General features: G+C 36.4%; 1 protein-coding gene across 4 annotated transcripts in view; it reads right to left on the bottom strand.

Moving 5' to 3' along the window:
- Positions 1–27,770, bottom strand: part of Krit1 (KRIT1 ankyrin repeat containing) — a 42,044-nt gene that overhangs the window by 8,603 nt on the left and 5,671 nt on the right. For 3 of the 4 annotated variants that reach the window (XM_006991217.4, XM_042272753.2, XM_042272754.2), the window contains exons 4-16: positions 26,521–26,613; positions 24,752–24,881; positions 23,981–24,224; positions 23,687–23,802; positions 23,064–23,207; positions 17,993–18,149; positions 17,282–17,389; positions 14,577–14,733; positions 13,124–13,275; positions 7,804–7,970; positions 7,000–7,087; positions 6,340–6,546; positions 951–1,067 (exon numbers count right to left, since the gene is read on the bottom strand). In XM_006991217.4, the coding sequence (XP_006991279.1) occupies positions 951–1,067; positions 6,340–6,546; positions 7,000–7,087; positions 7,804–7,970; positions 13,124–13,275; positions 14,577–14,733; positions 17,282–17,389; positions 17,993–18,149; positions 23,064–23,207; positions 23,687–23,802; positions 23,981–24,224; positions 24,752–24,881; positions 26,521–26,613 (1,880 nt within the window). The remainder of the gene's footprint in view (positions 1–950; positions 1,068–6,339; positions 6,547–6,999; positions 7,088–7,803; positions 7,971–13,123; positions 13,276–14,576; positions 14,734–17,281; positions 17,390–17,992; positions 18,150–23,063; positions 23,208–23,686; positions 23,803–23,980; positions 24,225–24,751; positions 24,882–26,520; positions 26,614–27,770) is intronic. The other variant, XM_042272756.2, reaches the window with a different exon arrangement.

The following is a 27,770-nucleotide window of genomic DNA, read 5'->3' as shown; positions in this document are numbered from 1 at the left end:
GCACACGGGAAGGTATGCAGACAATTGTTACATGCATAGCCTTTGTACCCCAGGGACTGGTTGGTCCATTGCACTCGGGAAGGTATGCAGGCAATTATGCACAGTTAACTCATCCTCGATCGGTCAACACATCATGAGGTGGGGACCTGATCGAATGAAATACTTGTGCTGCAGAAATCAGACCTATACTCTCTCCTGCGGCTTAATTAATAAAGAGGGGGGAGATGTAGGGAGCCGCCATTCTAAGATGGCGCTGGCTTCCTGGTAGCCTAGCTGTAAACAACTCCATATTTGGCTATGATGCACGAGTATGGTAATTGGCCTTATGTCCTCAGCCTATCCCGTGGCTCCCCGTGCTAGCATTCTGGCGGGACCCAATCACAGTACGGCACGTTTGCCTGATTCCCTTTATAAGCAGCTGCAGTTTAGTCCTCGGGGCCCCTCACCTCCCGCTCTCCCTTAACCAAGAGGCGCTCCAATAAAGTGTGTTCTGAGAAGGATCCTTGCATGGTGGTCGTTCTTCCTCGCTGGCCGAGGAGCTCGCCGCAAAAAGTAATTCCACTTCAATTAAAAACATATTTAAAAAAGAAATAGGGAATAGAGGAAGAATTTACTTAGGATTCTGAAGATAGTTAAGAAATGCCTCACTGAATATAGTGACTGGTTCAGACAGTATACTGGTCAAGAAAAGGGAAGAACTTTAAGAAGAGACAGGGAATAACTAATCAGAATTAAGAGAAATAAATGGCATAAGGAAGCAAAAATAAATTAATCTGCCAAGTTTCTGGCTCCTTTAATTAGGAAAGGAATTCCATTCTTTCTTGATCTTAAATATCAAATTTCATCTAGTACAAAGGGTTTCTGGGGCAGTTAAATGAATTAATAATTAACAAAAGGCCTTTAGTAAAACCAGTCAATTATCATAATGCAAACTAATTTACAGTACTTGCCTGCTTTGTGTGCACTATAAAGCTCATTTTATTTTCCATACTATGGATTTGGAAACAAGTCCCAGCATCTCCCAGCTGCCATGTAAAGCAACAATACTTGAGACTGATGAGTAAAGCCTGCAACAGAATTAGAAATTATTATGCTACAGCAGTAATAATTTGGTCAGTCATGGTGGTGCACAACTGTAAATCCCAGTACTTGGGAGGTGGAAGCTGAAGATCAGAATCAGGGCCATCCTTGGCTAGCAGTCAGTTGGAGACCAGCTAATGAGACCCTGTCTCAAAACACCTGACAAACACACTAAACAAGAAATGTAGCATTTATCTTCGCTTAGGGTTTATAATTATGTAGTCATCAAATACAATTGTTTTGAATATTATTTTTAAAGTCTCTTTATAGTGCCCACACTAATCTCAGACAATGCAAAGCACAGAACTCAGAAGGCAGACTCCAGGGACACAATGAACAATAACAGTGTTTGTATCAGACTAACAAACATTTTTACAGATGCCCATTCTCAGTGATTCTGAACACAGTATGACAAGCTTTTACTTCATGCAGCTTAAAAGTAACTTCTTCAATGTATTCAATATCTTTTATGAATATATACACAGTACTTTTAAATCTGAAATGTATACATGGGATTAACATGATTTCAGCAATTTTATTCCAAGAAAGTAAGTACACTGATGTGTTAATATTTATTGTAGACATAAGAAAAACAAACATTAGGAATATATTCTTCATAAAATCAATGGAGCTATTTAAGAAACAATGTTAGGCTAAGCTACTCTTATGTTTTCCTAAAAATACTATATTTAAGTAGTCATTCAATATATATTTTCTTATTTCTAAATGTTTATTTTGTTGACATGCAGTACTTGAATTTATGAAGTATGACATGATGTTCTCATTAACCTATATATATTATATATAGATTGATTAACATGCCTAACATCTTAAACTTTTATTGTTTCTCTCTGGTAAGTAGAATGAAATTCCCTTTTTCTATTGTACATACTTCAATTTTAATTATTCCCTCCTAGTAGTAACCTGTGCTTTATCGCCCTAAGCATACACATATATGAAATGTATATGTATACAAAGTGTTCATACTATCCTTCAAAACATACATACTTAGAAATATTAGCTACTTATGAATGGCAATTCTTAGAATGTTAACTATAATAAGCTAAAAATTTACCCAAAGGTAACAGTTTAGGGTCTGATTTTGTTGTTTTGTTTTGTTTGTTTGTTTTTAAGACAGGGCCTTATTATGTAGCTCTGGCTGGCCTGGAGCTTACTATGTAGAACAGAACAGCCTAAAACTCAGAGTGATCCACCTGCCTCTGCCTGCTGGGATTAGAGGGATATGCCAGCACCACAACTGACAGTTTAGGGTATTTTTAAAGTGGGGTTCTGTAAAGAAAACACAGTATAATTAGTTTACATGAGTGTACATTATCTATAAAAGAACTAATAACATTTGTTTAAAAACCAGCCATCTATACTCACATTGTAGAATAGAAGTTGATAAGTTGATAGAGCTGTTCAGTATAGACTGGACCAGTGAGAGCACAGTAATACTTTGAGTGAGTAGCCTTGGGCACTTGAATTATTTTAACTAAAGACAGGAATCAGTCCTTTAATAAGACTTAAACAATAGAAAAGAAAAGAAAGAAGGAAGGAAGATAGAAAGAAAGAAAGGAGAGGGAGGGAGGGAGAGAGGGAAGGAGGGAGGGAGGGAGAGAGGGGGGAAGAAAAAGAAAAGAAAATAGGTGCAGGCAGCAATTCTCAATTTTATGGAGACGAGATTTCCAACAAAAGTATAACCGACTACATACAGTAAAATTAAAATCTGCTGATAGAGGACAACATGCAGTGAGGAAAGGATTCTTAAGACCCCAAATAATAGGAAGAGCCAGGGTCCATACGACCCTCTGATGCAATTACACTCCTCCAGAAGGAAAAAGCTATCCTCTTTAGGAGGTAAAACCTACAATTGGCAAGATGCTCAGTAAGGAAACTAAAATCAACCACAGAAGTCATAAGAGAGGGATAGCTGTAAACAGCAAAAAGAAAGCCAGCAGAGTGAGAACGAGCACAGAGAAGTGTGCAGACATGGGCAACAGTGGTGAAAACAACGTGCTGTGCAGAATGGTATGTATGCACATTCAGTTCAGCCTGGTGTCTACTGCTATTCAGTAAAGCTGAGGACAGCACCAAACACAGTGGAACCCTGAGGCTAACATTACACTCTATGTGACAGGACAGACAGCTCTGATGGACCGCTTTCACTGTTTCAGGAGCGAAGGAATTGATATACAAAAACAGCTGCATTCTAGCTTCTCCAGAGAATCAATCTCGAAAGGAAAGCCTATTGATGATTTAAAAAATACAGTCATCTTAGAGCTTTCAAAGGTGCCATAAACTTATCAGCAGCTTAGGAGCAAACCATAATTCCTCTTTGGCTCAATCACCTTTTTATATACCCAAGGATAACATTCACACTTATATTTTTATCTACTCACTTATTTTTAAGATTTTAGGGGTGTGTATTTGTGTTAATGTAACATTTTATATTTTGAATATTATTCTGATACACACACACACACTCACATGCACTCGCAGTTTCTCACAGAGGCCAGAAGAGGGTATCAGACTCCAGGACCTGTTATGAGCTGCAAATATTCTGGGAACCCATCTCCAATCCTCTGCTCTGTGCTCTTAACAGCTGAGCCATCTCTCTAGTCCTCTACTTTAGAAATTGAATATCTTACTCTGAAAAAGAAGTCTGTCAACTAGTAACATTGATATAATCCTTTTGCCTGTTTTCTCACTTATTCAACTACTGCATCGGAATAGTATTCAAAATATAAAATGTTACATTATATTGTAATTTATCAATCCATCATCAGAATGCTTTATAAAACATTGGTTGTTATTCAAAGTTGAAATGCCACCAAAGCTAAGCCTACAGCTCGGAGGAACAGCAGTGTCACAGTTACAACATTATCATCCCATTCTACTAGGAGGGAATTGTAAACATGGGTACATAATTAGCAGAGGAAATGTATCTTGAAATGGTGAAAACTATTTCCCCTTTCTTCTCTCCTTTTCTTTCTTTTTGTATGTCTGTACTTGTGCGTGCACATGGAGCTCACAAGTCAATGCTGAGTGGCTTCCTCAGTCCCTTCCCACTTTGTCTTTTAAAATAGCGTCTGTTCTCGCTGGACCTGCAAGCTCGCTGATTAGACTGTATGGCAATGAGCTCCAGGGATCCACTCCCCTCCACCCACTTGGCAATGGGGTTACAGACGGGCACTGGTGTGCTCAGTTTTTTTTTTTTTTTTTCCATTTCTTTTAAACAAACTCAGTTCCCAGAAATAGAAAAGTGGCCACAAACCACCTAGCAGTAGCTTACCTGGTGTGAGGAAACCAGTTTTAACGGAAATAAGCAATGGCCCCAAAGCATGTTAGGGACTTCAAGAAATCAAACTCCATGTCAAGTATGAAAATCTATGTTATTGTGCCCTGTGTTTGTAGGCATTCTCTAGACCCTCCCACAAGTAAACAGAATAAAAAAAATGACCGTTGCCTATAAGGCTGATCACAAGTTCACATGAATGATTAGTTATATAAGTTACTATAAGAAGAGACGCCAGGGTTGGTTAAGAATACTGGTTGTGCTTGCAGAGGACCCAGGTTCTCTGCCCAGCATCCCCATGGCAGCTCACATCACAACTGTCTGTAATTCTAGTTCAGGGATCCAGCACTCTCGTCTGACCTCTTTGAGCACCAGGCACACATGAGATACACAGACTCATATACAGGCAAAACACCCACACACATAATATAAAACAAGAAGAAGAAGAAGAAAAGAAGAAGGAGGAGGAGGAGGAGGAGGAGGAGGAGGAGAAGAAGAAGAAGAAGAAGAAACTCCATAATAACACACAAAAACGAGAATAATAAAATTTATGAAACTTCCAAACCAAAATGTCCTTTGGAATATGATTTAATATTGACAAATCTTAATAAATTAGGCAAAATTTTTACCAGATTACTATCATGAATTAGAAAGATGTTCACCCAGCCTAGCTGTGTTGAATATATTAAAAATAACGGTCAAGCTTATCTCTTATATTCTAATCATTTTGATTAGAATAAGGAACAACACTGTGTAAAGAATTTCTGTATTGGGCCTGGAGAGATGGCTTATCAGTTACAGCACTGACATTTCTTACAGAGGACCTGATTGTGATTCCTAGTACCCACACTGGCAGCTCACAACTGCCTATACTGCCAGTCCAGGATGATCTGACACCTGCAGCCTCTGAGAGTAACTGCACTCACAAGTACAGACCATTATTCTAATGAGTGGTCATATTCCCTTCCACACTACATCTTTTTCCCTGAAGAGCTTCCTATAACTAATCTTCAGTTTCAATCATTGTAAACTCCACTTTTCTTTCTTAAGTCTAGAGTCCTCCTACCCCACTTCCTTCTAATCGGGGTCTTTCTATGTAATCTAGGATAGGCTAGCCTCAGAGTCATGACCTTCCTACCTTGACCTTCAGATGCTAGGATTATAAATATGTGCCACCATGCCTGGGGAAGTCTTACTTTCCCTCCATGTGTGAGAAAAAAAAAGCTGGCAGCAGCTTATAACTTAGAAGAGGACCCTCACCAGACCTTGACCATGCTGGTGCCCTAATCTCAGACTTTGAGCTTTTAGAATGGTCTAGAAACAAATGCCTATTGTTTATAAGCCTCTAGTCTATGGTAGTTTGTTACAGCACCCAGAACTAAGACAGATACATAATGAAAATCTTGCTTCATTTGAGTTTGCAGTATCTGGATCCTATCTCTAAAGTTATCAATGGGTTTTTTTTTTTTTTTTTTTTTTTTAAAGAAATATCTCTGAGCCAGATGTAGTGGTGCATGTCTTTAATCCCAGCACTTGGGAGGCTGAAGCAGGCAAATCTCTGTGAGCTTAAGGCCTGGTTCACATAGTGAATTCCAGGACAGCCACAGCCACATAGTGAAGCCCTGTCTCAAAAAACAAAAACAAAATTCTCATATAAAAATATATATGCAATCTATATTTATGTAAAGATATTCTTCATTCCTATAACATTTATACCAATATTAGCACATTATCTAAAGTTCAGCACCCTTTTCACAAAAAATATAACATATAAATGTGTTGTTCTACCAAAAATATTATTTACTCTATTGTATGGACAAAAGGTATTACAAATGCAAAAATGTATTACAATTAATGTATAAAGTGCATATACACGCCATTTCTAGATTCTTCATGGAGGATGGCACTGCTGTTCCACATAATATAGGCTATGACTACTCAAAAACAGCTTAAGAACTAACCTTAGTTTCCATGTTGAGGAGATGAAGTCCTTTTATATTCACTCCTACATACACAGGGATGACTTTATGATTGCTTGGGCTTGCCTTTGTAAATATCTGTCCTGTGAAAAAAGCGGCTCCATATGTGGGAATTTCCCAGCAGTTCTGTAGAAACATGCGTTGTAGATGATGCATTTCCTTACTGACACCCTCACTCATACTAAGATTCTGAAAACAAAATAGAATAAAAAGAGATGTGACCTTTTATAATGCAAACAGGTCAACTAGCAATTTCTAAAATCAATGCTGTCTTCAAACAAGAATGAAGTTAGAGATATTATCTCAAGTACATTTTTTTCTCTTGTGGCCTTAATATTAAAAATAAGTAAGCTGAGATCCACAGGTGTTGTCTCTGCTAATAGACTATAAATACTCTATGGGTAGGGATACTACATTATTTTATTTTTACCTCTAGTCTTCACCATAGTATTTAGCATATATAAAGTACCCAATAAAAAGCTTTTATATTTCTAGAAATAAATATATCTTTCTGTTTTCAGTTTTAGGCATTGTGAACTACAAAACCCACTTTTAATTCTGGGATTAAGAACTTAATATTTAAACACTGTAACACCAATAGAACTAGCCTACAGTCTTTTCCATTTCTGTGGAACAGCTTACCTTGTACTCATGGAGTATTCGATTGATCCAGTGAGGCGCCTTACTCTTCAGTTTAGTAATAGGTACGATGGATTTCAGGTTTTCTTCACTGGAAGCACACATGCCAACATCCTTTAAATAAGTCATTGTTAGTAGCTAAAGTACAATAATCCTTCTGTCACAAATGGCAATAATGGAAATTTTAAGCTGAATATGATGTTTTAAAACAAAACACTCCACAATCTTAATACTACCAATTCAGAGAAATGTTTCCTTTTTCAACAAGCAGAAAATATTTTCAAAAATTGAAAGATCACAGTATAAAAACCTTAGACATGTTAAAATCTATGTTTCTCTCAAGGATTAAACATCAAACTACTTTCTATGGTGAGATTCATAATTATCTGACTCATAATTTTTTTAAGTCAAATTTTTAGCCAATTTATTTAAACACAAAGTAAAGAAACATAAAGCAAAACTATAAAGGTAAATTATATCAAATACAGCAACATAAGTAAAGCTTAAAAATGCTTTACTAACCAAAAAACAACTAACGCTTTATAGTTGATTATTTCTTTTATTCAATGTTTTGTATTATTTAATTCTAAATCAATGTATAAATAGTATGTCTGTTTTGAGGTGGGGTCATACTAAGCAGCTCAGACTGGTCTGATTCATGACCCTCTGATCTCAGCTCACTGATTAAGAGTAGGTGCCACAATGCCTGGCTAACAATGCATAAATACTTTGCAGTAATATTAAAACTGTGTTGGTTAACGAGAATCTTGAGCATATCATAAACCATGCACTGTATCAAATACTTACTTTAAGAAACCTTGTTTGTGTTTCTTACTCTCGTAATTCCCGTAAACTATTTGTAACAGTAGACTTGCCAGTGTTATCAACTTAGCATCAGGAGCTGTATAAAATCCCTTCAGTAAATTATATCTGGCTTCATCAAAGAGAATAAGAATAGCTAGTGGGTCTTCAATCTTAAAAGGAAAAATGTATAATTTGATTATTAACATACAATTTAAAAATATATAACTTTTCTTTACCTAATATAATAAACTACAGCTAGATAACTGTATATGTATACAAGCTATTACTACTGTAGATAAGCATTGGCAGGCTTTGTTTCTAAGGATCAAACAATAATATTTTAAGCTTTATGAGTCATATAATCTCTGCTGTAAATACTACATTATAGCACAAAAGCTGCAACTCTTAAATATATATGGAAATTTTAATTCCATAAATTTTCATATGATATATTAAACTACTGATGTTCTACAAAACTCCCCTCAGCCTGTAGGCTGCATGACACAGGTAACAGGCAGAGTATGGCCATGGGTTGTGTGTAATTTGCTATCTATAAATATGATAACACTTTATGCAGTTAATAATTCATAGCACAGCCTATCTAAATCTTTACATTCATAAAACATTTTTCTGTTATCTACGTTTCATAAAACATAGTAGTGAACCTGAAAGACAAAGTGCATCAATCCCTAGAAGAACAAATGGAGTTAAATTAGCTCCTTTGAAGGTAAACACTTTTTAACTTCACACTTTCAAATATACTAAAGGAAGAGGATAGTGTTTTCTTACATTTTACACAACTTATCTAACAGGATTAATAAATATTGGCAAAGCTAGTCTATACATATATTTTTACTCAGAAATAATTAACAATTATAGTCTCTGAGTATTTCTAAGACACCAAGTCTTTATGGTACAATTATTTTGATAAACCAAATAATTTTTTTTTAGTTTATAATACTTCACCTACACAATGGTTTATAAAAAACCACCACAGAAACAGAATTTTCTGTAGAAAAATGATGACAGATTATTATTCTAATTTAAAAGACACCAATAAGAGCCAAATACAAAGTATGAACACTGATGAGATCCTGCAGGTGAGTGCTTATGAAGAACTTCTGAAACAACTGGGGAAGACTGTTCATTTGGATAGCAGGTATTATTATGGAAACTGATTTTCAGTTAGGATGTCACTGTGGTACATGGCATGTCCTCAGTCTTGTGCCCTCTTCTGGTCTGCGCAGGCATCAGGTGTATGGGTAGTAACAGACACACGTGCAGGCAAAACACCATACACATAACAAACAGATTAAAAGAACAGAGATGAAGTAAATGTGGCAAATGTTAGCTATCAGTGGATCCAACAAATGATCCACAGTGTTAATTATATTACTTTTTAAATTTACCCTTTGTTTTTTAATTTCTTAAACTAAGATGTTAGGGGAAAGGCTGAACAAGTGTTCTCATACTAACGACTGTCTTGGTAGATTTGAAGAGTTTGAGTAGACACTAACACAGAATTTTCAGTAGTATGCTAAATAATTTTTAATCAATGACTACTAGTTTCTAATAAAGTCAGGCTATTTCATCCTAAAAGAATGATGCCAACCAATAAATGCAGTTCTCTCATTTTTCAGAGTGCAGTTAGGAATTTCTCAATTTATGAATTAAAGGACAAAGATATTTTATCATGTGACATTCTGACTTAAGAATTTGATAAAGCCTTGTTTCCTTTTATGAATCTACTTTCCAACCATGAAATGTAATGTCTATGTTCGTTTCCTCTCCCAGACAACTTTTTAGAATATTGTATAAGTCAGGAAGCTAGACTTACTATACTTAATTACTTACGGATTTAAAAAAGTCTAACACATTTTTAAAATTGTGGTCATGTATGTACCATTTTAATCATTTGTAAGTATATAATCTAGTGGCATTAATTATATTTTCAGTATTGTGCTATGTCCTCACCACTATTCCCAAGGACTTTACATCACTTGAACAGAACCTCTGAAAAATTGGATGCAGCTCATCAGTAGAGGAAATATTTGGCTGGTAAAAGGACTCGGATCCAATCCCCAGAACCCAATCAAATAAAACACAACAAAACAAAACTCCTGATAGCTCCAGCATAACAGCTTTAGTAGTTTCTAATGGGATTTCTAGTTTTATAAATGTACCTGTTTTAATCAACAAAAATGGAGTGATATAGAGTATTTGTCCTTTGGTCTTGTTTATTTGTTTAGCATGCTTTCAAGGCTCACTCAGATGTCATATATTGCAAATTGATTTCTTTCAATCACTGAATATTATGTGTATATTTACTGCATTTTATTTTCCCTCATTTATTCAACACTCAGGTTGCTTCCAACTTTTAAAGTAATATTGAGTAATATGCAGTGAATAACGTCATGTAAGTGTCACAGAATTACTTCATCGGATGGAAATACATACCCAGCCTGGACCTACAATCTGTGTGTTTATGTTCATGAGTGCAGACATGAGCCTGAGGTCATGAAACAACTGAAGAGTTGGTCTTTGTCTTCTACCTTTTTGAGACAGGCTCTCCAGCTGTTTGCTAGTACATACACCAAGCCAGCTGCCCGTGAACATGCAGGGGTTGTCTTTTACATGAGTTTATTTCCCAAGCACATACACAGATTCTGAAAACAGCTGTCCGGTTTTCCTAAGCAATCATATTTTATATTCTTGTGTAAGTGTACACAACTATCCCAGTGCCACCTGCAGAAGCTACTCCTTCTCCATCAGATGGCTTTGTCACTCTTGTCAATAAATCAAGGGGACACAAATGTATTGGTTTGTTTCTGTACTTCCATTTCTAATCTTCTGGTCTATATACGTCCATATTTATCCTAATATCACAATATTTTGATTACTATAGCTCTGTAGTATGTTTTGAAGTCATGAAACGTGAATACCCCAACTTTACTCTTCTTTCTTTATGATTGTGCTATTTGAATATACATAGTTCCCTTTAAATCACCAAATATATAGGTCACTTTGCTACACTGTCAACTAAAGATAAAATATCTTTGTCACTGAACATGGATAGGTATCTTTATAGTTATTTAGATCTTACTAACTTTTCAGCAATGTTTTATATTTTCTTTACAACTTTTTTTTTTTTTTTTTGGTTTCTCGAAACAGGGTTTCTCCGTGTAGTTTTGGTGCCTGTCCTGGATCTCACTCTGTAGACCCGGCTGGCCTCGAACTCATAGAGATCTGCCTGGCTCTGACTCCCGAGGCTGGGATTAAAGGTGTGTGCCACTGCCGCCTGGCTCTCTTTACAACTTTTTTTTTTGGTTTTTCGAGACAGGGTTTCTCTGTGTTGCTTTGCACCTTTCCTGGAACTCGCTTTGGAGACCAGGCTGGCCTCGAACTCACAGAGATCCGCCTGCCTCTGCCTCCCGAGTGCTGGGAATAAAGGCGTGCACCACCACCGCCAGGCTCTTTACAACTTTTTTTCATATTTCTTTATTATGTACGTATGTGAAGATCAGAGGGCAATATGTAGGAGTCAAATCTCTCCTTCTACTGTATGGCTTCCGGAGATTGAACTCAAGATATCAGGCTTGGCAGTAAGCACTTATACTCACTGTGCCATCTTGCTAGCATGTATTTTCCATGTATGAATCTTGGACTTGTGTTAAATTTATTTCTGGGCATTTCAATCTTTTAAACACTCAGTTAAAGAATCTATTTATTTCCTTATTATTAGTGTGTGTTTGTATGTGTGTGCACGCACGTGCGCACAAATGGAGACCAGAATTCAATCTCAGGAAGTATCTACCTTGTTTATTGAGACAGGGTCTTTCACTAAGACCTGGGGCTTCCTAGTTAGGCTAGGCTGGCTGGCCAGCAAGTCCTAGGGATCCACAGTGTTTCTCTTCCCCAGAGCTGGGATGTTCCACCATGCCTGGCTTGTTGTGTGGGTACTGGAGACTGAACTCAGCTCCAAGCCCTAACTACAGAGCTACCTTCTTTGTACCTCTGGATGTTCTCATGTTTGTTTTTATGTTTATACAGAGACATAAGTAATTTTTGTGTGTTGAGTTTGTACCCTATAACTTTTCCAACATAATTTACTGATTAGTTTTGGTAGTTATCCTGAGGATTTTTAAGGATTTCCTATACATAAGATCGTATCACTTGCAACTAACAAGTTTTTGTTTTTCCTTTCTAATTTGGAAAGCTATTTCTTTTTCTTCTCTAACTGCTATGTGTAGAATTTCCACAATAGTGCTGAATTGCAGCAGTGAAAGTGTGTATCCTTCTTTGTTCCTGATTTTAGGAGGAATGTTCCAGTCTCCTGAAAGGTGCTAAATTTTCTCAAATGTCTTTTCTGCATCCTACCACAAACTTACTCTATTAATGCAATTCTGACACATGGTCAATAATTAAGACTTTAGTTGTTTATTGTACTTCATAAACATATTTAGCTAATTCAGAGTATACTTAACTGAGAGCATCAAAATTCCCTTTGGCTTTATAGTATCCAGATAAAGTAACTAAACATGTTTATCAAGTGTAGACACGGCTGACACTGCTTAGCCTTGTCTGCTAATACTGTTTTGTACACATAGTTATGGAGAGCATTGGATTTATTTTCTTTAACAATATTATGTGATCTAGCAATTATGTTCAGTTTTTAATTTTTATAGATACTATTAGGCTACCATGCCTAGTTTGCTATAATATCTCTCTTAAGTTTCTTTTTTGTCAATTTATTCTCATGATGTCTCATTTTCTCTAAATTTACAGTATTACAATCCAAACTTGCTTGGAAAAGATCAATCAAGTCTAAATTCTGTTCTTATGTCAAGAATGGTTGCTTTCTTACTGCTTAGGATAACATTCTTATATCATCTTTGCAAAAATTCCACTATTTACCAGGGTTTTGTAGGGTTTTTTTTTTTTCATCCTGTTATTTCTTACACCTTCTTTGAAATTTACAAGACTGATTTCTACTGTGAAAAAAATTAATTTCTATATTAACTATCTCTCTGGTTGCTAATTTTCTGAAGTGTAGCTTCCTTATTTCTTTTCTCAAAGGGGAAAATGTATTTGTTAAGGTAATGGAAGTAAAAGGCAAAAAAAACAAACAAAAAAAAAAAAACCAGAAGTTTGCAATACAGATCAACTGAAAGAAACTCCCACTTCTGATGTGATGTACAGATTCACAGAAAGAGGAAGTAAATGTTCCTAGAACAGGAACAGCACAATTGCAACCTCTACTGCCTACAATGGGATCCTACAGACTCTGTGCATTCAAATAACTAAACAAGATTTCTAACCAAACCTTTTTCTCGACTTCTAAAGGAAGTCCCACATCTCTTCTTAGGAAAAGCTGTGGTGTTTCTCTTTGTGGATCCAAATTCGTCAGTTCAGCAAGTGTTTCCGGCCAGTCACGAACTTGTTGCAAGGGTTTATGATAAGGCTTGAACTGAAGGCCTGAAAAAGAGCTTTCCTTTTATAAATGATATTGTAAAAACAAATCCCCTTTATCAATGCATAAAAACCTTCCATTAAACTATATGCACCTAAGTATTAGGCTGTTTATAGATCTAAATTTAAATTGATGTTTAATAATTATTACTATCCAAACTGTGATTAAGTGCCTGCTTTTTTTTTTTTTTTTTTTTGGTTTTTCGAGACAGGGTTTCTCTGTGTAGCTTTGCGCCTTTCCTGGAGCTCACTTGGTAGCCCAGGCTGGCCTCGAACTCACAGAGATCCGCCTGCCTCTGCCTCCCAAGTGCTGGGATTAAAGGCGTGCGCCACCAACGCCCGGCAAAGATTTATTTATTTATTATGTATACAGTGTTCTGTCTACATATACACCTGCAGGCCAGAAGAGGGCACCAGATCTCATTACGGATGGTTGTGAGCCACCATGTGGTTGCTGGGAATTGAACTCAGGACCTCTGGAAGAACAGCCAGTGCTCTTAACCGCTGAGCCATCTCTCCAGCCCCAAGTGCCTGCTTTTAAAAACATAATTATAAGAGTATTTCTTGGGAGACGGGTATGGTGGCACAAGACTATAATCCCAGCACTTGGGACGTAGACATAAGAAGATCACAAGCTCAAGGGATCCTCAGCCAAACAGCAAGTGTGATGCCAGCGTGAGTTACATGAAATCATGTCTCAAAAACCAAAACAAAACTAAAGAATATTTCTTGGGATTGGGATGTGAAACAGTACTTGCTTATTAGTATTTGGAAGACCTGGTTTGATAAATAGGATTGGAAAAAATTGCAGATAATTTTGTAGATAATTCTTAACATAAATCAAATGTGTTAATGTATATTAAATTCTTAATTCCATTATAGCTTACTGAATTAAGAATACTCAGTATGATTTGGTGCTAAACATATATTCAAAGATAACCACCACCCATTTAATTAAACTCTAAGTATTTTCAGTAAATTTGGAAGGATAAATATATATTGACATTAAATTGACTTTAAATAGGAAAGTTTGACAGAAAACTAAGATAATCACTTTGAGAAATGCACTGAAAATAAAGGCAAGTTGTATGAATTCTATATTTAATAGCATTCTACCTAACTGGGTCACCAGAGAGAAAGCTTCTGGTGTTTACTACTTTTAGAATGCTATGGACGAAGCAGGAGAGGGAATCCTCCCCACGCTGGTAGTTTAAACCCTAATAATATAAGATGTAATTAAAAGTCAACGTCCAAAAGGAACAACAAGGTTTAAACATAAAGTACTTCTCCATCCCAAGTTTTCTTACTAAGGTTTTCTGAACAGATCCAAATAGTGAAGTACTGCTGAGTTTCTTGAGAGAGCCGCATTCCTTCCATTATCTGCTGCGCTGTGGTATTATTGCCATGCTTTAGTTCAACAGAACGATACGATCCGTCCATTCTGTAAATTCGAACTTTTTCATACTGGGGAAAAAATGAAACGTTATGTAGGCTATTTGAAAATTACATGGCATGAGGCTGAAGAGGTGGCTCAGCAGTCAAGAGTACTTGCTACTCTTGCAGAGGACTGGAGTTTAGTTCCCTGCACCTGCCTTGAGAGGTTCACAACCACACAATTCCAGGTTCCGGGAATCCAATGCCATCTTCTGGTCCCTGTGGACACTCACAAACACATGTGCATATACACATGCAGGCACACTCACATACACATTAAAAATAATTACGTATCACAATGCAACAAGGTACTTTATGCTCAACTTCATATCCTTTAAGGCATAGATTTCTAATGGGGAACTCTCAAAATTTTGCTTCAAACAAGAACATGTTGACAATATTTAGAAAACCATTACTTCTATTATTTTCACTTTCTAAATTTTCTTCTGAATGTTCTATGGTCAAATAAAGGAAAATCTTTCATTGTTGATGGTTTTTAAAATAGTGACTATCAAATTCTTGGAAGAATATAGTTTATAGAGTATTGAATATATAATGTAATACCACAGGAAATATAAACTTGGAATTAAATCTAAGAACCTCATGAGTGTACTAGGTCACAAATCATACTGGAGAAACATGTAGCAGCAATATCTTATGCTAAGAGAAGTTTATAATAGAAGACTTTGAAAGTGCAAGTCATCGATTTTGAGTTAGTTTCCTTCTTCAAGTTCACAAATTCCAAAATAGCAGTTGTAGTAGAATATTTTAGAGTGTGTTACTTTTGTTTATGTTGTATTTGTTTAACTCTGTGAAGCTGTGTTACTGTGCCTGTCTAAAACACCTGATGGTCTAATAAAGAACTGAATGGCCAATAGCAAGGCAGGAGAAAGGATGGGCAGGGTTGGCAGGCAGAGAGAATATACAGAGGGAGAAATATGGAAAGGGAGATGGAAAAGGAGCCAGAGAAGGAGAAGACATCAGGGGCCAGTCGCCAACTACACAGCAATCCACAAATTAAGAGTAAGATTTACAGAAATAAGAGAATGGGAAAAGTCCAAAGGCAATAGATAGTCAGGATAATTTAAGTAAAGCTGGCTAGAAATAAGCCAAGCTAAGGTGGGGCATTCATAATTAAGACTAAGCCTCCATGTGTGATTTATTTGGGAGCTGGGTGGCAGGCCCTCCAAAAAAGAGCCAAAAATCAACCAACAACAAGCAGTAGCATTATCAATAGATTTGTACTGTTATAAGAGGTAGCTTATCTTCCAAATAACTTGTAGATCAATTCATTTTGTATTAAAAGTACCTGATTCATTTGATCACATTTACAATATAAAAGTTAGGCCATAAAATGCTTTCTAACTGTATCATTTGTATATCGTAAGTGAATGATAGTGAAGGATAACATAAGGATATTTCTGTTGAATTAGCTAAATAAAAAAGCAGGAAGGGCTAGGACTATGGCTCAATGAATAAGAGCACTTGCTGCGAAAGCAAATCTGTGTTTAGGCCCCCAGCAGCCACATAAAAGCCAGGAATGGCTGCCTGTGTCTGTAATCCCAGAGTTGGTGGGAGAGAAGAGTGAAGAGAGGAGGGTCCTGGAAGCTAGATAAATGGTGGGCTTTAGTTTTAGTGAGAGACCCTGTCTCAAAAAACAAGTGGAGAAGTGATATAGAAAGAGTCCTAACATTATCCCCTGGTCTCCACACGTGTACAAACAACTACACACATGCACACATGCACTCGCACATGTACACAAAACTATGAAATCATCTATTTCACTTTTATGGGGAGGAAAATGAGTTTCTTATACACCAACTTGCTGAAGATTATTAATAAATGGTGAGTAATGCTGCTGATTTCAAATACAAATGTTGCTGGGAGAAAATACACATCAATGAGCAGAACTACTTATAATAAACACATTAAGTACAATCATACATAACTTAATGTTTGGTCAATGATAGAATCAAACATAATGGCATCACATATATAACATTATATGCCATATAGCCTAGGCTATACCATGGATGTTGTGCTAATACACTCCATGATATTTGCACAATACCAAAATGTCTTATGATATGTTTACTTATATCTGCCATTTGAGATTATACTACAATTTAATATTTTTGGTAAAGAGGATTAAGGTAGTTTGAGTGTAATTGGTCCCCATAATCTCATAGGGAGTGGCACTATTAGAAGGTATGGCTTTGTTTGAGTGGGTATGGCCTTGTTACTGTTGGGGGTGGGCTTTGAGGTTTTCTATGCTCAGGATACCATTCAGTATCACAGTTGACTTCCTGTTGCCTACAAAAGGTAGAATATTCAGCTACTACTCCAGTACCATGTCTGACTGCACGCTGCCACACTCCCCATCATGGTGATAATGGACTGGACTGATCCTCTGAACTGTGAGCCACCCCCCAATTAAATGTTTTCCTTTTATAAGAGTTGCCATGGTCACTGAGTCTCTTCACAGCAATAAAAACTAAGACAGGGATGAACTTAGGGTCTTTTGCAAACCATCAATTTAAATACAACATTTGGCTCTAACTATTCAGACAATTCTTACTGGTTTGTTAATGGCTTCTTTCAACAGTTTTGCAGCTTCTTCCCAGTTATTTTGTTTGTTTTCTTCACAAATATTTAGTGGGGATCTTCCTTGTTGATCTGTTATGTGCTAGAATGGAGGAAGCAATGAACAAAAAGATATTACAAATACATGGTGTTCTGAAGGAATGTTATTCAATTAAAATATTATAAAAAATACTCTGGTTAACCAAGTAAATATTAACCATACTTGGTATATACTATACTAACAAAATTGGAAAAGCTAAAAAACTCAAAGCACTAATTAGGATTATGTTTCAAGTTCAGTTATCAATTTAAGAAAGGTTTCCACAGTTTCACTTTCCTTTTTACCAAATGATTGTTAGTATAAGTTCTAGAAAATGGGTAAATGGTTTGCTTTCTTGAAGACATGTTGAGGGAAATAAAATATGGAATGAATTTTATATAGTTTCTGGAGATGGATATATGTAATGACAATATATAACAATACAAATATACTGAATGCTCTGAACTTTGCATCTAAGTGGTTAAATAATATATTTTATCATAATAAAAACAATTCAAAACTTATTAAAAGCACAGTTAACACATACATTACACTCTATAAAATAAAACTTGTTTTTAGTTGACCTTTTTAGTATACAATTAAACATTTTGTATCATTACTTGTTAGGTGCTGAATATTAAAATCTGAAAACAGGAAAGAACTTACTCTGTCAATGTCTGGGTGAGTTAGGAGGATCTGTACTATTTCTGCATGTCCCCCTCCAGCAGCAAAATGAAGAGGTGAGCTGAGCTGGCCATTTAACAGGTTTGGATTACACTTTCCTTTCTCTAACAGTATGCGAGTGGCCTCAACTTTCCCATACCTATAAAAAAATAAAATATACCTAAAAAAACCCATCTGAAATGCTTAAAAATTCAAACTTTACAAGACATTTGAAGGAAATCTAGAGAACAAATGATTAATGACCTAAGTGTCTAGAATGTTTAATGTATTACTGTGGCTCAATTTCAATTTCTGACAAACTAAGAGAAATATATTCTCAAAACAAGAGAAAAAAGATGGCATAATCATCCCATAGAAAGTACAAAGTTAGAAATCAGAAGACAGCATCTTTAGTTCAAAATTGAGTCAGAAGTTGCAGCCCACTGGCATGCATACGCATCAAGAAGCCCAGAGTTCAGTTGTCCGCACCATCGAAAACAACCAAACTAAGTAACAGCATGAAAAGCAACTTAGAATCAGAAATGAAGTCATAAAAAAAAAAAAAGCTTATATTGAGTAAGTTAGAAAATGCTGTAAATTTGAAGTGAACAGCTTAAGACAGCAATCAGTAAGATTAGAGACACTTTAGTATTTTTAAAAAATCATTTTATTTTATGCATATGGATGTTTAGCCTGCATATATGTCTGTGACTCATTTGCATGCAATGCCCTTGGACCTCCTAGAACTGGAATTACAGGTGGTTCTAAGTCATGTGGGCACTGTGAAAGGAACCCGGCTCCTCCTCTGGCAGCAGCCAGTGCTCTTAACTACAGAGCCACCTCTCTGGCACTTCAAATTTTAAAGATCAAAACAGCATACTCTTTAAAAAAATTATTGAAAAATAGAAAAGATACAACTCTAGGCCAAGGCGATTTTTTTTGTTGTTGTTGTTTTGTTTTGTTTTTCGAGACAGGGTTTCTCTGTGTAGCTTTGTGCCTTTCCTGGGACTCACTTGGTAGCCCAGGCTGGCCTCGAACTCACAGAGATCTGCCTGGCTCTGCCTCCTGAGTGCTGGGATTAAAGGTGTGCGCCACCACTGCCCGGCAGCCAAGGCGATTTTAAAACGTATTTTGAAAAGAAACAATTTGAATTGGATTTTAAACAGGACAGAACTTAAAGGTGAAAAAAGGCCGAGTATTTTAGGTTTGGGAAGAAGAGTAAGCAGGACAAGGCTGGAGTCCAAAGGAGAGTCAAAGCAGTGCCAGGGAGACTGAGTGCAGACCGGAGACGTGCCTAAGGCGGTCTGAAGAAGGCAGACAGGAACTGCTGCTGGGAAATGGGGGTAGTAGGGAGAGGGAATGAATGTGGTGTTTGCTGCAGTACACTGGGGTACAGCATATTAAACGTCATCTGATTCACCTCCAACTGTTGCTTTCTCCTCCTTCACAGCCCCTATGGTTGATCACTCTCTGAACTGGCCGCTTGTATCCTAGCCTTTCCTCACTCCTATCACTTCACACTGTGTGTTTTACTATTTTTAATGTTCTTTCCTTTCCCCCATTTTGTTCAGGTTAAACTCTATTATTATTATTCTGAAGTAAATACACTGTACCTTCCTAGTACCGTTTTGCATTTTATTTTTGTTTCTCTTAAGAATTTATCTCATTTTGCACATTTTCATCTTCCCTTATGTACTTCTGTTCTCTGTCAGCTTGGGAGTCCCTTAGGATGGTGTTAGTGAATTTTTTCAAGTGCTTTATGCTCCTAAGAGAAGGGATTAAACTGTTTAGTAGCAACTAAAAGTGCATTAACAGTGCTGAGGAAGGAGGCAAGGCCTGAGACTATGTGAAAAAACCATCTAACTGAGGTTAACTGTTGATAAGTCTGGAAGAATATATAATCCTTGACAAAGAACTTAGAGAAAGATACTGATCCTACAACACTGAGCTCAATTTAGAAAAATACCCAATCAGGAAAAGACAAGAGAGTGTGTGAGAGGAACAGTTCAAAGAGTAACAAAAATAACTGGTGCAAACATGAGTTTTGTATGACATTTACATTTTTCTTATTCAGTTATTTAATATAGTTTCCACAACAAATCAGGAGTTAGGTAGAGGTAATTGTATCATACTAGAAAAGGGACATTTGAATCAGTTATGTAATTTATCCACAATCTCTTGACTACGAGCCAGTGAGAATCTGGCTTTCTGAATTCGATGGGACAGACTACAAAACAGAGGCCAACAACAACAACATAATAGTCAATAGTAATAATGATAAGGTAACCCCTTCAATTCCAATTTGCTGAGAACAAAGGAATAGGATGGAGTCTTCTAGAAGCTTCCTGACATGTTTTGAAACAGACTGAAGGAAGAACTGGAAGGGGAAGGAAAATGAGATGACATCTGTTAGCTAGACAGACTAGAGATCTGTGATACTATAAAACAATGCCATGGTCCTTTACATTTTGTTTTAGAAAATATGGTATTTTTTCACAAAACCATGTTGTTTTATACATACTATGTTTTTTTGGTATCAATAAAAACATTTTCACTTTTATTTCTAATGTATTAAATATTACTATATTAATTCCACATAACCAAAGGTTCTTTGGGATCTTATAACTTCCAAAGAAAAAAGTGTTTCTCAAACCAAAAAAATTAAAGAATTGATCTTAGCAAAATTTTAAGGATGAAATCCAAAGGGGTAATCATACAATTTAATCTTATAAAGATAGGACCAGGAATGGCAGTCTGTCTGTAATCCCGGCACTTAGCAGGCAGAGGCAGTAGGATCAAGAGTTCAAGGCCAACCTAGGTTAAAAAAAAAAAAAAAAAGACAGGACCAAACCTGAAATAGCTTGTGTCCCTTCATAATCCTGTCATCAGTCGGTGACTATGAATACATTTCCAAAATAAAGTATTCTTTTTATTAGTTTTTATTCTTTTTTTTGAGACAGGATCTCAGTATAGAGCCCTGGCTGGTATACAGACAAGGCTGGGCTCAGACTTGTAGTGATCCTCCCGCCTCTGCTTCCCAATTGCTTGGGTTACAAGTATGTACCACCCAGCCTGAACTATAACCATTCTTTCTTCAGATTCACAGTAATCCAATCATGATCATTATTTCAATTGACAGAAGATTTTATCAAAGGAGAAATTTTTCATTCTGTATTCTACTACTAATAAATTATAACTAAAAATACTAAAAATTAGTAAGTTTTAGATTTAGACAACGTGATTTGTGCATTTCAACAATTCTTTTTCCTCTTTCTCTTTCCTCCCCACCCCTTCCCTTCTTTTTTGACATATTAAGCATATGTCCTGCCGCTGAGCTATCTATCCTTCTACCGCAGTCATACTTACTAGTCAAAGCCAACGTTTACTCAACACTTATTATGTGCTCTCAATTGCTTTATTTGCATTTTCTATTTTATCTTAGGGAAAATACCATTTTAAACTCCACCTTGTAAGTACATAAGCAGGCTATTAGGATGTTAAGCAACTTAATAAAGACCATACTTAGGACCTAACCATTGCTACTGAAACCTTGGAATATCCCCCAAACACATTAAATGTCACACTATACTTTTGCTTTTATGAAGCAGGCAATACAAAGTTTCCCTTTTCCTTTACTAGAGAATAAAATAACCTCTGCTACAAAATGGAAAGCACACTCAAATCTGTAAGTCTGGGATTCCTAAATTAACGTTCACTGATGCTATCATTCCCAATTTCAGTGAATTTTGAGGATTGAAGTGTAATCTACATCTTCTTTTTAGCTCTAAGTATTATTTCTACTACCAGTATTTATTAGTTATGTGAGGGAAAATCTATGAGATCAGCTAAAGATTATTTAGGGTAGCTTCCTAAATATAAATATAAAAGCTTGTTGGTTTTTCCTCTGCTACTAGAGATTAAACCTCAGACCTCATGTACATTGAGTGTTCTGCCACTGAACTATATTCCCTATCAAGTGCTTATTTATAGATAAAACAGAAAATTTTTTAGAGATATAGAAAAAGCATATATACTAAATATAACCATCAAACAGCTAGATACAAATATTAGAATCAGAGAAATAAAAAATTTGAATTGAAAAGAACTCTAGAACGGTCTAACTACTTACTATTTGTTATTTTTTGTAGTGCTGACGATTGAACCCAGGGCTTTGTATATACTAGGCAAGTCTAGCACCAAGCTATTCTCAACCCTACTTACTATAATTTACTTCTAGATAAGTAAATTGAAATGCAGAGAGGTGAAGTTCCTTGTTCAGTGGGACACAACTAAGATACCATGGACATTTAATAGGAAGTAAACAATGTAGTGTTATTTACAAAAGTTAGATCACTTAAAACAATACATTAAAAGCAATCTCATAAAAAATGGAATGACTATGTCTTTTTGAGACAATAATCTGTGACAATTTATTACTGCTATGAAATAAGAACTCGTTCCAGCTAAGCAGCCTTATTATGGGAGAAGAGTGACAGTGCCAAGAGGTATACTGGGCAGCAAACACCAAGAACAGCCCCAATTCTGTTCCAGCCCTTACAGATGATGAAATACAAGGTAGAGGTTCTAAGAATCTCTGAGGAAGGATTTGGGAGGCTTCTTGATACCTTAGATTCTGAAAGACCTAAATGGATAATTTTCTTTTCTTTTTTACTTTCTTTTTATTTATTCAGCATGTCTTTAACATCGTGCATCTAATGGATAACTTCCTAACATGATATAAGGTCAAATCTCCTATCCATAACAAATGTCAATTTTACAGTAAGAATAAACCAATGTAACACAAAACAATAGCATCATGAAGGGCAATATCACAGTTTGCACTGACATTGGCCATCTTACTGTATGGCTTGCTATGGCTAGGACTGCCAGTGCTCTACTTGTGGCAGATTTGACAATTACGAACAGTAGCATATACACAGTAATCCAAGGATCAGAACAGAAGGCCCTGAAGACAAACATGACACAGTGCTGTCTGGAATGAGAACATTTTCTGATAAGAAACTATAATATTATATTATGAATTCAATTTTTCTAAAAAGAATAATCTACTTACCAGCATGCATAATGAATGGGTGCCCAGTGGTCATTATCCAGTTGGTTGACTGAAAATCCCTTATTGAGAAGATGGCTTAGTAATTCTGAATCTCCTTCACAGGCATTTCGATGCAAAGGAAAGTCATCAACCCACTGTCGTTCTCTAGTCATAAAAAAGAAATGAAGACAGTATAAACACTGTGGAAACTCACACTACTTCAAAACAGATGTGCTCCATCTAGGAAAACTACCTCTCACTGCGCAGCTGGGGGCCAGTGACCACACTGCTCACTCACTACCTATCACTGAACAGCTGTGGGCCAGTGACCACACTGCTCACTCACTGCCTCTCACTGTGCAGCTGTGGGCCAGTGACCACACTGCTCACTCACTGCCTCTCACTGTGCAGCTGTGGGCCAGTGACCACACTGCTCACTCACTGCCTCTCCATGTGCAGCTGTGGGCCAATGAACACACTGCTCACTCGCTGCCTCTCCCTGCGCAGCTGTGGGCCAGTGACCACACTGCTCACTCACTGCCTCTCCCTGTGCAGCTGTGGGCCAGTGACCACACTGCTCACTCACTGCCTAGACACATTCTAACAGCAAGTTAGGGAAGCCAATAGAGTAAACCCAACAATACTTGTCTTCCAGGACACTGCTCATGCTTCGCTGCCATTTGTCTTGTTTGGGAATCTGGATTTTTGAATAGTCTGGAGCTCCTAGACCAAAGTATGGATTTATCACCACTTTATCTACCTAGAAAAGGAAAAAAATTAAAATTAAAAACTCCTTAAAAGTCTCAAATACTTGATTTTCATATATATAAAGCACTGATGTTATTTTAATATTTACAATGACAGGTAATGCATCTTTGTTAGAAAAAAAATTATTTTTGAAATGTCTTTTGAAACCAGAGTCAAAATTCAATGCTTACCCGATTTGTATACTGAAGATCTGATCCAAACAAGGGGTTGTAAATGCAAGTGTCTGCTTTCTCTAGGGCTAACATTTTACTCTTTATTTCTAGTGCACTATAGCCCATATGTAGTGAGTTTTCTGTCTGACCTGATTCAGCAGCATACGCAGGGTTTATAACATTTGTCTTTATCCGTTCAAGGGCAGAAGGTCGGAATAAAGCTGGAATAAAGTGAGATTGTGCATGACGTTCATCTAGCCACCTGGCAGAGAGGAAAAAGAGGCAGAAGGTGAAAAAGGCAGACTACTCTACAACTTTGACATGTGACACGTTCTAATATTATGTTCAGCTTTAAAACAGTTTTAGTGTTAAGTACTTAAAAAAACTATGTCAGTAGATACAGGAATTATTCTAAAGTCTATGCCATTATAATCATAAAACACTTTTAAAAAGTATGAAGTATTTCTACACTGGGCCTCCTGAGATGTGACAGTACACAAAAGAAGACAGACTATGACTTGCTCACTGACAAGAGTAACTACTATGCCTATTTCTATAAGAGAAGAACCTTGATCCTGAAAGCTGGGAAGTGCTTCTTCTTTTGGGAAGATAAAACTAACATCCTCTAAGTAGGCAAGGCAGTCTTAGTTGGGGGATTTTTCATCCTTATAACTTAAAATCTGACCATTTTTAATACAATAGATTATTTTTCATTAATATTTCCCAGAAGTGTATGTCAGACTAATTTAAATTATGACTGATTTAAAATATTCTTAATGTGTTTCTTACTTATCCAAGGCTATTAACATCCTTGCTGTAAGTGTTGCAAAGTGAGTACTGGATTCACTACAAACTCTCATAATATCCTGTAAGCAGTAAAAAATTGGGCATCCTGGAGTATATGAATATTTAGTATTATCTGAAAAAGAAAAAGAAATTATTCCATTACATAAAGTTTAAAAATACATTTCTTAATACAGAGCATGTTCTCAAAATTTGTGAACTTAACAGGAATTGTTCTGTATTTGGAATTACAAGGTCTGGATTCAAGTGACAACCAGCTCTGTGACTTGTTCACTTTGATGAAAACAGCATCTACTATCTTAAATTTTATTTAGTGTGTTTGTGTGTAGATCAGGGAACAACTTTTGGGAGCTGGTTCTTGTCTTCCACCTTGTTGACACAATGTGTGTCTTGTTTTCTGCTATGTGAAGCAGATTCCAGGATGGCTGGTCCATGAGTTTTTGATTCATGCATTCTACTGTCTCCATCTCCCAAACTCACAATTGGAATGCTGGGATTCCAGAGGATTTTTGGCTGTTTTATGTGGGTTGCTGGGATTGAACTCGGGTCATCAGGATTGCATGGCAAGCACTTTTCATCACTAAGCCAGCCTTCTGGTCCCAGCATTTATAATCTTTATAATCTCTTCCTCAATAATGTTGTACAATTATTAAGATTTCCAACAACATTTAAAATACTAGATTTTTTTTAAAAACTTGAGAACACTTAGAAGAATGAATCTTGCGTGCTAGAGCTGGCCAACACTCTATGGTTTGTAAAGTAAATTCATATCAAATACCTCAATGAATTCTCGCTATACTATGAATCAAGTGTGAGCATGGAATAATGCTGTCTCTATTTATATAAAGTTAAATTTTAAATCTTAAAGATTCACCTAAAGTCTCAAAATGAATTAGTGATAGGATCTGAACTGAAACTCAAAATTACTTTCTATTAGTCCAAGATGTCAAATTTTTATATTAGATTTATGTTCTGTAAATGTTAGCAACAATATTACTGGACAGTATTTTAGAACTACCACTGACATTTTCTTGGCCTCATTATAAGTTACATGTATATTTAGCCCATTAATAGCATAGCCTTTGAAAAATTGCTTTATAACCAGAATACTTTTGTTTTGTTTTTGTTTTTTAGAGACAGGGTTTCTTTCTCTGTGTATCCCTGGCTATCCTGAAACTCACTTTTTAGACCACGCTGGCCTTGAACTCAGAGATCCACCTGCCTTTGCCTCCCGAGTGCTGGGATTAAAGGTGCGTACTACCACTGCGCAGCCAGAATACTTTTTTAATTTTAATTTTATTTCATGTCTATGAGTTTTGTCTGCAAGTATGTCTGTCCACCACATGTAAGCCTTGTGCCTTCAGGGGCCAGAAGACAGTGCAGGATCTCCTGGAACTGGAGTTACAGATGCTTGTGAGCCACTGTTTGAACGACAGGACTTGAACGGGGTCCTCTGGAAGCACAGCCAGTGTTCTTAACTGCCGAACCATCTCTCTAGCTCCTCACCCTGAATACTTTTAATTATAATTACTCCTCTCTTCACATCTCCGTCTTAAAAATGGAAATGAAAACCAGTATGAATTAGCCAAGAAGCCTATACATTCCCTTAAAATTAAAATATTTATGACTTTTTTCTCCTGTTAACTTAAAAACATGTATAACAATATTATAGTAGTAACTATAAATGTGCACTCCTAAGACTTCTGTCAACTTCCAGTTGACATTCAAACTACCTAGAAGTCTAACTAGATTACCTTTGACAACCGACGGCACGAGGAACAGTGCCGCTTCTCTGCCTGCCTTCTCTCCATCGAGAGGAAATTTCTTCATCAGTACCACGCGTTTTCCTCATTAAAAAAAAAAGAGTAAAGATGAAGTAAGAGGATGTTTTCTTGCTTCTTTGCGTTGTTGAGATAGAGTCCCTCATTATAGCCCAGGCTAGCCTTTAACTTTAACTCATGATCCTGTTACCTCGGCCTCCTAAGTGCCAAGATTACAGGTGCAAAGCATCATACTTGGCTGAAGATAATAGATATATAAATCTTACAAATTGCCTTCAGGATTAGAAAACAAGCTTTTAGGGGTTGGAGATACCCCTCATTGGTATAACACATGTCCAACAGGAGCAATGGTTTGAGTTTGATCTCTTGTAGCACAAAAATAAATAAAATTTAAATATCAATATTAACATTAATTTTATATTAAATATTATATATTAGAGATATATTTTATATATGAAAATGTTAGTAATAAATTAATACTAATAAAAATTTTAAAACATACACAAAAAGACTAAAGAAAATAAAGATTTTAGAAACTCAAACACACAAAAAGGCAGTTTATTATATATTATATTATATGCACTAAGAAAAACTGGTAATTCTGGCAGCTGGGGAGAAGACTCAGTGGGTAAAGTATTTGCTGCACAAGTATGAGAATTCTCAGAACTCATGTAAATCTGGGCACATTACTGTGTGCCTATACTCTACGGCCTACAGCAAGATGGGAGAATTCTCAGAAGTTTGAAGGCCAGCTAGCCTGGTGAATGCAGCTGTAGCAATCAAGAGATCCCTTATCAAACAAGGTGGAAAGCATGGACAGAGACACTCAAGGTTGCCCTAGCATCTCTACACATGAGCTATGGTACTAGCATGACCCATACTCACACACACAAATGAACATACAGGCATGCATACATACACAACATACAAAGTTTTTAATTAAAACAAAATCAAAATAAATGTTGGTAAATTTTGACACTACAGGATCAACATATAGACAATCAACTAACAGATTCAGGGCCATATTTTAAAGTACTAGAAACTTCCTATGAGCTGGAACTACAGACAGTTGTGGATGCTGGAAATCAAATCTGTGTCCTCTGTAAGTACAGCCAAGGGCTCTTATCCACTCAGCCATCTATCCAGCCCCTGAACACTTTCCTTTTTAAAGCATAACATATATGCAATTTATAAATGTTGTCGTGACTCCTCTCTGTGTCTTA

Source organism: Peromyscus maniculatus, chromosome 3 (genome assembly GCF_049852395.1).
Source record: "Peromyscus maniculatus bairdii isolate BWxNUB_F1_BW_parent chromosome 3, HU_Pman_BW_mat_3.1, whole genome shotgun sequence".
Lineage (NCBI taxonomy): Eukaryota > Metazoa > Chordata > Mammalia > Rodentia > Cricetidae > Peromyscus > Peromyscus maniculatus.
Note: the sequence above shows the minus strand (reverse complement) of the source record. Positions and strands in the feature narration are given on the sequence as shown.